The 12374-nt window shown below is 36.9% G+C and overlaps 1 protein-coding gene across 4 annotated transcripts in view; it reads left to right on the forward strand.

The window, feature by feature from the left end:
• Window positions 1–12163, forward strand: part of LOC114480036 (rho guanine nucleotide exchange factor 11-like) — a 38844-nt gene extending 26681 nt beyond the window's left edge. For 2 of the 4 annotated variants that reach the window (XM_028473817.1, XM_028473818.1), the window contains 14 exons: window positions 118–243; window positions 349–466; window positions 601–749; window positions 1476–1551; window positions 1638–1814; window positions 2689–2770; window positions 5127–5207; window positions 5322–5377; window positions 6067–6216; window positions 7130–7363; window positions 8934–9047; window positions 9137–9438; window positions 10476–10608; window positions 10691–12163. In XM_028473817.1, the coding sequence (XP_028329618.1) occupies window positions 118–243; window positions 349–466; window positions 601–749; window positions 1476–1551; window positions 1638–1814; window positions 2689–2770; window positions 5127–5207; window positions 5322–5377; window positions 6067–6216; window positions 7130–7363; window positions 8934–9047; window positions 9137–9438; window positions 10476–10608; window positions 10691–10740 (1848 nt within the window). In that variant the 3' untranslated portion in view covers window positions 10741–12163. Of the gene's footprint in view, window positions 1–117; window positions 244–348; window positions 467–600; window positions 750–1475; window positions 1552–1637; window positions 1815–2688; window positions 2771–5126; window positions 5208–5321; window positions 5378–6066; window positions 6217–7129; window positions 7364–7467; window positions 7857–8933; window positions 9048–9136; window positions 9439–10475; window positions 10609–10690 lie in introns of those variants that run through there. The other 2 variants (XM_028473820.1, XM_028473821.1) reach the window with 2 other exon arrangements.
• Window positions 12164–12374: the final 211 nt, after the last annotated feature.

Raw genomic sequence — 12374 nt, forward strand, 5'->3', positions numbered from 1 at the left:
CGTACAGACAAATGGACATGAGGATGCTAACAGACTGATAAAACCGACTCTTGCGGACTGACTCACTCACACGCTTCATAAATCCATGGGGTAAATTTAAATGTGTTGTGCTTTTAGTTTGAAGGGGCATCTGGGGAGGAGTTTCAGGAACATGCGTCTCAGCTGTGCGTCCAACAGTCTCAGGCCCGGGAACTCATCAAGAACAAACGACGGAAGGACCCTCGTTTTGCCAACATCATCCAGGTACGCGCACACACACACACACAGACACAGACACACACACACATTGATATGCTGTTGTTGAACCTCCACAATGTGTTCAACGTTCCTTGTGCTCCGCCCCTTCAGGAGTGCGAGGCCAGTCCTCTGTGTCGGAGGCTGCAGCTCAAAGACCTGCTGGTGCTGGAGATGCAGAGACTCACCAAGTATCCACTGCTGCTGGACAACATCATCAAACACACTGAGGGTGAGGAAGGACAGGAGGAGAATACGTAGCGATCACAATCAGATAAATAAGGATTTCAAATACAAGCAAATGAATAATTTCCTCAAACATTCACAACAAAAACAAAAGCCTCTGTTCTCTGGTGTGTTTTCCAGCTGGTTCCTCGGACCTGGCCGCGCTTCAGCGTGCGCAGGCGTGTTGCCGTGGGATACTGCAGGCCGTCAACGAGGACGTGAGAGCGACGGAGCACCGGCAGAGACTGGGACAGTACCAGCGCCGACTGGATGCTGCGCCACAGTTTAAGGTGATCAAACTGTGGTTAAAGAAAAAAGAGCAAATTTGCAGAAAATTTGTTTCCTATTTACTTTTAATTTATGACAAAACCACAGTTTTCTATCTATTCTATAAGAACTCCAGGTATACAGTATATCACTTTAAACACATTCAGCCAATTTAAATATAGTTACTTCCAAAATAATCAAAACGCTTCCTTTTTTTTTTTTTTCATTTTGCGTGTTTTTGGTGTCATATGTATTTTTACTGTTGTTTGTGTATTATTGATATCATTCTCATTGTGTTTTTGTTGTCGTTCTGTATATCTGTTATTTTGTGTATATTTTCTGTAAATTTTGTTTGTATTTTCCTGTTATTTTTTGTGTATTTTTCTGTTATTTCCTGTGGATTTTTCTGTAAATTTTGTGTGGATTTGTAAAGTTGTTTGTGTTTTTGATATCATTTTCTCATTGTGTTTTTGTTGGTATTCTGTATATTTTTCTGTTATTTTTGTGTATATTTTTCAGTTATTTTTGTGTGTATTTTCCTATTATTTTGTGTGTATTTTTCAGTCATTTTACTGTATCTAAGATATTTCCCTCTATCTCTCTTGCTCACTCTGGCTCACGCAAAAATAACAGAAAAATATTTTAAACGATAACAGAAAAATGCACACACAATCATTTCTCTCTCTGCTAAGCTTCCATTACCTGATGATGATGATGATGATGATGATAATTGTTGTATTGTGTCCCAGAGTTTGGACCTGACCACTAAGAGGATGATCCACGAGGGTTCTCTCACCTGGAAAATCAGCAAAGACAAACAGATAGGTGAGTGTGTGTGTGCCCCCCACTCCCCCTCCCTCCCTCCCTCCCTTTGCTCGCTCCCTATCAGCTGCTGTGGCTCCTCCCCCCAGAGATCCAGGCTCTGCTGCTGTCCGACTGCCTGCTGCTGCTGCAGAGAGGCCCTGACGACCGGCTGCTGCTGCGCTTCCCTTCCCGCTGGCTCGGAGGAGGAGGAGGAGGAGACAGTAAGACGTCCCTGAGCCCTCTGGTGAAGCTGGACTCACTGCTGGTGCGCTCTGTCGCTACAGGTACCGACACAGAGGCATCTAAACAATCCGCTTATTCTGCATCTGCATGTTCCACATTTATTACATCCTTCAAATTCTAAAGGTTTCTTTGACTTGTTATGACATTGTTATTTTCCTCCTTCACTTTAATTAGGAGACTCGTTTAGGCCTTCTCTTCCTAATTCAGACTCAATTTAATTTTTTTGGGACTTAATGAGCTAAAAGTAGGACAGAGTGCACTTGAGTTTGAGAACATTTTAATATTTGTTCAATTTTGAACTATTTCAGTAAATATATTCGTCTTTAAATGTTAACGCTACAACTTTTTGTTCTAATACGTTTAAAATACACCGTGTGCTTTAAAAGAATATTTGAATAGTAATTTATATTTTTAATCCTAATCAAACTTAAATTATTTTAGTTAATTTTGACATTGATTTAAATTGTATATGTATTTATTTTAAATATTGCATTTCTGCTAATTTTTCCTAAACTAATACTTAATATAAAAAAATTTATTTTAGGCTTTATATATAATTTATTTAAAAATCTTTTTAATAAAAAGAATATTTTTAATTAAGAAAGTCTTTTGATTTTTTTTAAACAATCTTTTAAAATTTTTTTTTAATTTTTTAAAAAAAACTAAAAATCTTTTTACATTTAAAATTTTTTTTTTTAATTTTCATAAATTTGTTAATTCAATTATTTGATGGTAAAACAAACAGTTATGTCTAACAAATGTATTTTTGAAGTGTACTTTAATAATTTAAATTTTTCTTCTTTTCTTCATTCAAATCTCAATATTTGAATGCAATTTCTCAATCTATTTTAAGAGCGCTTTTCTTTCTAAATCCAGCGTGTGTCATTGTTCTATTATTGATCAAATTTCACACAGACAACAAGGCGTTGTACATTATCAGCACCACAGAGAGGCAGATCTACGAGCTGGTGGCAGGAACGTCTTCAGAGAAAAACAAGTAGGTCAAAAAAACCAGAGCCCAAATGTTTAAAGGTCCAGTATGATGCTATTTTTCACACATATTCATTTGTTCTAAGAACCCCAACAACAACATAATATTTAATGTTTAGTTTCCAAAACTCACCTGTTTTCCAGAGTTTTAGCCTCTGAAAAGTCACTTTCTGAGCAGTTCTAGAAACAGGCTGTTTTAAGGCCTACTTATGCATATTCATGAGAAGGCGTGTCTTTAGACGCTGACTCCACACAACAGCTGATCACTAGCGATTTTCTATAGCTATCCACACACTCTTGTTACTGTTTTCAGCCAAAAAACTGCACATTACAGTAAAACACATGGATATTTAAGCAGCTTTTGTGATTGTGAGTCAGACAAACACTGTTTCAGGATGTGTGTGCGCGCCGTGCGGCATCAGCAGCGGAGTCACTCAGCTGAGTCAGTTGTTTCAAACACTCACGGGAGCTGCTACATTGCTTTCTTCTCATCCTCTCAACTACTGATTACAAGAATAATCCATTCAAGGTGATAGTCCACTGTTTAGTCCAAACGCTGCGTCACATTGGGTCACAAACATGTCAGATCATCTCAAAGACGATATGAGGCGGTATAACGGATACTAAAAATGGAACTGCTCCAGGTTTTATTCTGTTGCTGCTCACTGCTCCTCAGAGAGGGGTTAACCGCAGAAAACAGGTGCTGGTCATAAAATTAGAATATCATGAAAAAGTTGATTTATTTCAGTAATTCCATTCAAAAAGTGAAACCTTTGTATTGTATTGTATTGTATTATATTATAGTGTATTATATATATTATATTATATCAGTGTATTACAGACTGATATATTTTAAATGTCACATTCCTTGTGTCAAGCCACTCTTGAACAAGAGACAGCGTCAGAAGCGTCTCTCCTGGGCTAAAGACAGAAAGGACTGGACTGCTGCTGAGTGGTCCATGTTCTCTGATGAAAGTACATTTATCATGTCCTTTGGAAATCAGATCCCAGAGTCTGGAGGAAGAGAGGAGAGGCACAGAATCCACGTTGCTTGAGGTTGAGTTTTGTAAAGTTTGGTTTAGGGTGCCATGTCATGTGCTGGTCCACTGTGTTGCCGTAGGTCCAAGGTCAACGCAGTCTACCAGGAAGTTTTAAGATAAAGATTAAGATTAAATCGGGGCTTTCGCCTTTAATTGGCCATGTAATGTTATTACATTAATGGAATTTGTCCTCTGCATTTAACCCATCCCCGAGGAGCAGTGGGCAGCCATTTTGCGGTGCCTGGGGAGCAGTCCGGGGTTAAGGGACTTGCTCAACATCCCACAGTGACGGCCCAGGTGAGGCTTGAACCGGCAACCCTCTGATTACAAGCCCAGCGTCCTTAACCCTTAGGCCACCACTTCATGCTTCCTGCTGCTGACCAACTTTATGGAGATGCAGATTTCTTAGCACCTGTACACAGTGCCAAAGCTACTGGTTTTAGGACCATGGTATCCTTGTTCTTGATTGGTCAGCAAACTGGCCTGACCTTAACCTCATAGAAAATCTATGAGGTATTGTGAAGAGGAAGATGTGAGACTCCAGACCCAACAATGCAGAAGAGCTGAAGGCCACTATCAGAGCAACCTGGGCTCTCATAACACCTGAGCAGTGTCACAGACTGATCCACTCCATGCCACGCTGCATTGTTGCAGTAATTCAGGCAAAAGGAGCCTCAACTAAGTATTGAGTGCTGTACATGCTCATAATTATCATGTTTATACTTTTCTGTTGGTCAACATTTCTAGAAATCTTTTTTTATATCGGTCTTAAGTAATATTTAAATTTGCTGAGATACTAAATTTGGGATTTCCGTTAGTTGTCAGGTATAATCATCAAAATTAAAAGAAATAAACATTTGAAATATATCAGCCTGTATGTAATGAATCAATATAATATACAAGTTTCACTTTTTGAATGAATTTACTGTAATAAATCAACTTTTTCATGATATTCTAATTATATGACCAGCACCTGTATATATTCTATATTAAACCGCAGTGTTTGTTTAGGCTGTGAGGAAGTTTGAGAGGGAGGAGCTAACATTCTTATATAGGGTAGGAGGAGCCATGATTGTCAGGAGGCGTCAAGTAGTGAGTAAAATTCAACTGGCCCGTTTGGAGCTGAATTTTTACAAAATGTGTGATAACGAGGGAGGAAACATAACTTTTTCTACTTTGTCCCTCTGAATGAGGCTAAAGGATGTAAATCACCGTTATAAAGTGATTTTTTTCATAATACCGCCACTTTAAAACAGCAATGGATCACGCCTCTGTTCTGTGTCAGCTCTGAGTTTCACCTCTTTGTGGTTTTTTGTTTCCCAGTTGGAAAGATTTACTGGAGAAAACCATCTCGTCAGCTGGAGGCTCGTCTCCGCTCATCACTCACGGATCTTTACACATACAGTGAGTGACTCTTCTCCTCCTCCTCCTTCTCCTCCTCCTCCTCCTCCTCCTCCTCCTCCTCCTTCTCCTTTGTCTCAGCGATGCATCACTCGCTTTGTTTCCCATGTCTTCCAGTACACCCAGTCCTCGCAGTGCGTCTCCAGTCTCCACGGGGAGCAACGTGTTTGGAGGTAAAAACTCATCATTTATTAAAGACATAACATAATGATCAGTGAGTCCATGGAATCTTTCTCTAATTTTTTTGTTTAATAAATACATTTAAAAATACAATATTCTGTTTTTGTATTATTCAATGATTCTTTTATATTCATAATTATTAATATTATAGAAATGTTTTGTAAAATCTGTTTGTTTGATTTAAACAAAATGTAAAAATAAAGATATAAATAGTTTTGGCCTTTTTTCTAAATTCAAATTATTATTTTTGTAATTTATTTACACTAATTATTAGACTTTTTTATTCAAGATCTATTTATCTTGGTTTTTTTAAGTGTGATTATTACTGTTATTATTGTTGAATTCAATAACATTTAAAAATGTTATTATTTTTAATCAAATAAACACTAATTTAATTTTTTTCAGGTAAAAGTTGAATAATTATCTATAATATTTAGATTTTTGTATTTGCTTTTACACATTTTCAATAATTGCACTGTTTTTTTAAAAAATAATTTCATTCATATATATTTTTTCCTCTTTTCTTTTTCCTCCTTTTTCTTTTTTTTTTCTCTGTTTTTTTTTTTGTTCCTCCCCCCTTTTTCATTTTATCTTTTTTTATTTTATAAAAAAATCATTAAATAACCTGGATTTATTTGTATATATTTAAGCGTTTATTCTTTTTCCTGTATTTCCCACTCAGACACTTCCCTGACGGAGGCGTCCGATTCGTTGGAGTCTCATTCCTCTGCTAACGACGTCGCTCTCTCCGACGACGTTCCCAGCGACCAATCAGAAGCCTTCATCTGTGAAGTAGGCGTGGCCAGCGTAGCGGAGGCGGCGTTACAGGACGGTGAGGAGAACCTGCAAAATGCTCACAAACACCAATAAACAAGTGTACTTCACTCTACTTTACCTTTTTTAGGTGTTTTTGGATGTGAAGAAAAAGATAAATCTATTGTGAATCTTTATTTTACTCAGGATTTAACAAAATAAAATATACAATTTCAACGTTTTTTTAATATAAAGAAAAATGAATAAAATCTGTTCTTGGTTTTATGTTTATTTAATTCAATAATAATAATAATGCTTATTATTAATCTGTATATTTTAAAATGGTCAATTTAAAAATACACACAAATGATAAAAGAAACATTATATATCGTTATTATAAATTAAATAATTATTAATAGATTTGAGTAAAATAATTACATTTTGATCCTTAACTCTTGGTGTAACAAAAATAAAATTCTTATTTTTTGATTGTTTAAAGATTTATTAATTACTAATATTAAAATATAAAACACAAAGGTTTTGTTTATTTATTTCATTAATAATAATAATGATAATAATGCTTATTATTATTCTGTATATTTTAAAATGGTAAAGTACACACCAATGATTACATTTTATATATATATATATATCATATTTAAAGTTTAACAAATTAAATAAATATTAAGGGATTTAAATAAAATTACATAAGTGTTTTACTTATTTTTTGGTTTTAAAAAGATTTATGAAAAGATTTACTAACATTAATATCATAAAACATGCCAATATCTGAAAACAAAATTCAAGGCAATAATGTATTCTAATATCATTAATAGTTTATTGTTTGAGGTCTTTCGGAGATTATTTTATTTTGGTTTTCTGATTTTTTTAAATAATTATTGTTCAGTCATTTGAAATAATTGAAACTAGACGTAGTTATTATCTGCTTTATTTGTCTTACTATTTTTATGTGCTCTCTGGTTTTCCTGCAGTGGAAACTCTTCGGCAGCTCATCCTGAACGACCTGGACGACGACGGCTGGAGCCACGCCTCCGAAGACACGCCCACCAACGAGACGCCCAATGAAAAACACTCCCTGGGCGACGGACAGCGAACGGAGTCGCTGGAAAACATGGTCAACTCCGTAACCATAGACGAATGGGGGGCGGAGCAGGTGCAGGAGGAGGCTCCGCCCCCTGACTCGGGCGTTCAAGTTGTGAGGAAAGGTAAACGACTTTAATATTATTTAACAAACAAATCTGTTGTTTTGATTAAACGTGATCAGATCTTTGCATGTTTTCTCCACATTCTGTGTGATTGTCGCATGCAGCATCCACTCTTTGTTTAACGTCTCACTTTTAATCAAATAACGACGCGCTTTGTTAATGATGTGTTGCAATATAAAATGACGTCAAACCTGCATTACGTTTACTAAATAAGTCAAATATTTCAGTTTTAAACGTGTTCACTGTTCAATGGTGAAACAACAGGCTCAATTCATTACTGTATATTTGATTTTTTAGCAAAAAGCTCAGGTTTATTTTGTTTTATTTTTTATTTTTTGCTAAAACAAAAGTATGAAGAAATTTTTTTTTTTCCTTTGTACCACAGATAAATAACAATCATTTTTAAGTTAAATAAGGACAAAAATAAGTGAGTTAGTATGAGAGAATTTAAAAACAAGATTAAAAAAAATAAAAATCATTTAAAGAAGCGCGACAAACAGCCAATCCATCAAAACCATCATATGTAACAAATGGACGAATGCGACAAAATAAAATAAACCAGATGACGGAACAAACGCGACAAAAGAACCAATGAATCCTATGATTAAACGAATGCGCGGAACGAACCCGAACCTGACACAGAAAAAAGTCACATGGTCTGAAACAGTTCTGCGATTTTTACCAATTGTTCCGTGATTATTCAATCATCACACTGTACATTTTTAGTTTGATCGGATTAACACTGTTTGCGATATGGACAATTTAGTGAGGATATTGGAAGCTTGAAAGTGGAAGAAAAATAAGGACGCACAAAAATCGACACATACTCCCCTCACTAAATTGGCCACATCTCAAAAACTTTTCATCAGATCAAACTAAAAATATACAGTTTATATTTATAGTTTAAAGATGGGATATGAAATAAAAACTTTTTATTTTAGACTCCAACTTTGGGTTATTACACCACTCGCAAATATTGAAGCTTTGCCTCTGTGTCTTATAATCATTTATTGTTTATTAGTTTTTCACTATTAACATAAAAAATATAAAAAACACACTTTACCAAGTTTCAGTTTTCTATGTGATGTCGTTCCTGAGATATTGAAAACCGAAAATGGAAGAAAAATAAGGACGCACGAAAATTGTCCAACTGCCTATATCTCAAAATGATAAAATGTACAGTGTGCCTAATAAATAATCACGGAACAATTGGTGAAAAATACTGAATTTATTGAGACCTAAGTGCGTGGGATGTCCTGAAAATGTGTTGAAATGACATGGAATGACCCAGTAATAATAAGAGTAAAGTGGAACAAACGTTTCAAAATAACCAACAAAATCAGCAAGCTGAAAAACTCTCGTGTTTTACACCAACACTTGAAGAGTTAGTGTTATTTTAAAGCGCTCTCTGATGCCTAGTGCCCCCTGGTGGGCAGAGAGCATAACTACACGTATTGTGAGCGTTAATCAGCTGCGTCATTTTTTTGGACCACGCGCTGCATGCTGCTCACCTCTTCCACACTCTTGAACGCACCCTGTCTTTGTCACACATCTATCCTCCTCTGCATAGCTGTGGTTGCGGGTTCTCCTCCTCCTCCTCCTTCTTCTTCTTCCTCTGTTGCTGATGACATCACTGATGATGTCTGCCTCCCCTCGCGTCAATCCGCCGAATCCAGAACCAAGGGTTGGTCACAGACTCAGATTCTGATCTCTGAATGACGACTCTACCCCCGCTCACTGACCTGTGCCCCCTCCTCCCGCTCTGTTGCCTAGGAAATACCTTCTACCTGGTGTTGCCTACTGAGCAAGGGGAGAGTGTCACCGATGACCCCGCCGACCCCCCCACCCCGACCGCCACCAGCTTCCCTCAGGAGGAAGAGACGCCCTCGCTAGAGGAAGAGACGCCCTCGCTAGAGGAAGAGACGCCACAAACCGACCAAACCGAGTCGTTGCCAGGCGAACCAATAGAAGAGAGGAGCCAATCGCCAGCCGCGCACCAGAGTCACGTGATCAAAAACGTGGATGAGATTTTCCACACCATCGAAGGGTTGATGAGCAAACTGCGTCAGCTCAAGGTGGGTTTGAAGACGGACACATGGGTTTTCAAGGCTTCAGGTACAATTCCACACGAGGAAGTGTTTTGGTAATAAAGTTAGTTAAAGTCAATTCTTAAACTTCAACAGAATATTTGAGGAATTTCAGTCAGGCGATCGTTCTCTTATAGGGATGTAACGATTAATCGTAAGGCAGTTAAAAATCAATTCATAGGTATTGCTATTCATTATATATTTTATTATATATAAAAAATAAACTTTTTTTTTGCTACTATACACGTGTTCTGATTTGTAGATTTTTATGTGGAAATGCCACCAGGGGGCGAAAAAGCCAACAATAATGGCACTGCTTTTGTTTTAAACCGTACCTGTAGTGAATTTTACTTGCAAGCTCCATAAGATCATATATGATTTATATCCTGATAATAATACAGTATATATCCCGTTATAATATTTATTTACTTTTTAAATTACATGAAATGAAAGGAAAATTGCTATTCATTTTATATTTATTATACATAAAAATAAATAAATCGCAAAGTAAATGGTACTTCTCCGTTAAGAATCTTCTCAATGAAGGAAGATTCTTGACTTTTGCGACAGACATTGTTGTCACGTGTTCTGATTTGTAAATTTTGTACGTGGAAATGCCACCAGGACGCAATAATGACCACTGCTATTGTTATAAACCGTACCTGTAGTGAATTTTACTTGCAAGCTCCGTAAGATAATACATGATACTCAAGGTTTTGTTAGGTTATATTCTTTAAAAGTCCTTTGAGAGCAGCAGGAGATAAATTAACACTTGTATTTTTGAGACACGTTTGCAGCTATTTTGCTTGGAAGAGTCATTTTGGCTGTAGTGACACAGTTCGTAATCAGACTAACGGATGATTCCGGTTGTTCCGGGGGACCCAATCTGGCTGAAAAAAGCTGAAATGGTTAAGAATAATAACCACTGACCTAAAACATATGAACAAATACAAACATATGAAGTAAACTGTTTAATTCCAGTAGATTGACTGGTCTAAGGTTGACTTCTTGGGTTTAATCCTCAGGATATTGAAGCGGCTCATCAGAAACTTCTAGAAACCCTCCGAGAACCTTCCATCGGTCAAGAGTCAGACGATCAACCGAGTCGCTCAGCCAGCGTCTCAAGGACGCCGTCGCTGGATCGCAGCTCTTTAGACGGTGAGCGGAAAAGCTTCTTTTGTGATAGCGCAGCTTCAAACTAGATAAACCTAAAGCACGTGTCTTCTTTTTACTGCATCAGGCAAAGATGGCAGCGCAACCGAACTTAAAATCCTGTCGACTGGATTCTGAAGTGGCTTCGGGATCAACAGAAGGACCATCGCCTCATTTGTTTCTGTTGTGCTGAAATATAAGGAAAAGAGTCAAGATTCCAACCTCGCGGAAAGAATGAGGGAACCAAGGTGAACGAGTACGAAGGGACGCAAAAGACTCAAAATATCCAAGTAAGAAGAATCGGAGAACCAAATCGAGGAATCGAAGGTGTTAAAAAAAAGAAAGTGACCAAGTTTGGATTTTTGGGACTGAAAGTGACTTTGCTTCATGGGTTGAAGAAAGAAAGGAACCAGAAAAAGTGTGGAAAAGGTTTGTTTAAGAGAGAGGAAAAAAACTAAAAAAAACAATCTGAAGGGACCCATCGCCCCAGCACTTTACCCACAATGCATCTGTACAGAGGACAGATCAGGGACTGGAAGATTCAGGCCTCAGCCGAAGGACTGTGTTGTTTAAATAATTCAGGTTTTTTTTTTTCTTTGCACTGGGAGAGGAAACTAATCACACACACACATACGCACACAAACACAATCAGTCGGGTTTGACACTCTTGTTCATCTTTGTCTTTAAGAAATCTAACACTAAACGTCAGGGTTCAGGGTTTCACTACTGCTTTACTTTCGACCGGAACGTTGGCGACTCCTTCCTTCCATAGTTCATGAATTTAGTCGTGTGAAGAAAATCTACGATCGAAGCTTGAAAAACTTGCTGCCAAACTTTGCGTTTCTACACTTTGGAAGGTCCCACTGTGAATTTTTTGGCTCACTTCAGCGTGTGGTTTGAAAACTGTGAATTAAAAAAAAACGAACCTCCGAAACACTCAGCCAATCAAAAAGCTGCACCAGCACAGGCTAGCTCAAGCTAGCCCGAGAATGTCGTTTGCTTTGTTCCATTTTTGATCCATTCACCTTGCTTTCATTGATGCCGTTTAGCGTAGCATATAAAAACGTAAGCTAGCCATTAAATTGCAAAAAATACCTACTCATCCAAAACGGTACACATTTGGTAATTTGCGTTAAATCGCAAAGTTACACACTAAGTCTTAAAAATTAGAAAATGAGTTAAGCTAGCCCATCCGATAATTGTTAAACGGAATGTCATGTTTCTTTGGCCGATATATCGCACAAATGTAAAGCTTATCTGCTCGCACTAAAACAAGGATTAACAAAAGGAGAAATTTATTTATTCAACTTTTGAAGATGTTTGAAGTGTTTTTGTAGATTTTAGAATGGCATCAATACCCAAATTGACTAAATGGTGGGAATCGTAATCTCGCGATTTGTCGCAAACAAAACACAATTTGTTAGTATTAAAATATTTGAGAGTTACATTAAACGCTACTTTACATAAAATTACCTTTGGTTTTATATATATATATATATATATGTATAAAAATGCAAGCCAGCATTAAATCGCAAAAAATATGCATGCTTTCAAAACGGTACACATTTGGTAACTTGGTAAATCGCGAAGTTACACACAAACTGTTAAAAATCAGAAAATTAATTAAGCCAGCCCATCCGATAATTGTTAAAACGAACTGTTATGTTTTTTTGGCCGATGTATCGCAGGAATGTAAAGCTTGTCTGATCGCACTAAAACAAGGATTTAATAAAAGGAGAAATTTATTTTTATTCAACTTTTGAGGAGAAAAT

The sequence above is a fragment of the Gouania willdenowi genome, chromosome 18 (genome assembly GCF_900634775.1).
Source record: "Gouania willdenowi chromosome 18, fGouWil2.1, whole genome shotgun sequence".
In the NCBI taxonomy this organism is placed as follows: domain Eukaryota; kingdom Metazoa; phylum Chordata; class Actinopteri; order Blenniiformes; family Gobiesocidae; genus Gouania; species Gouania willdenowi.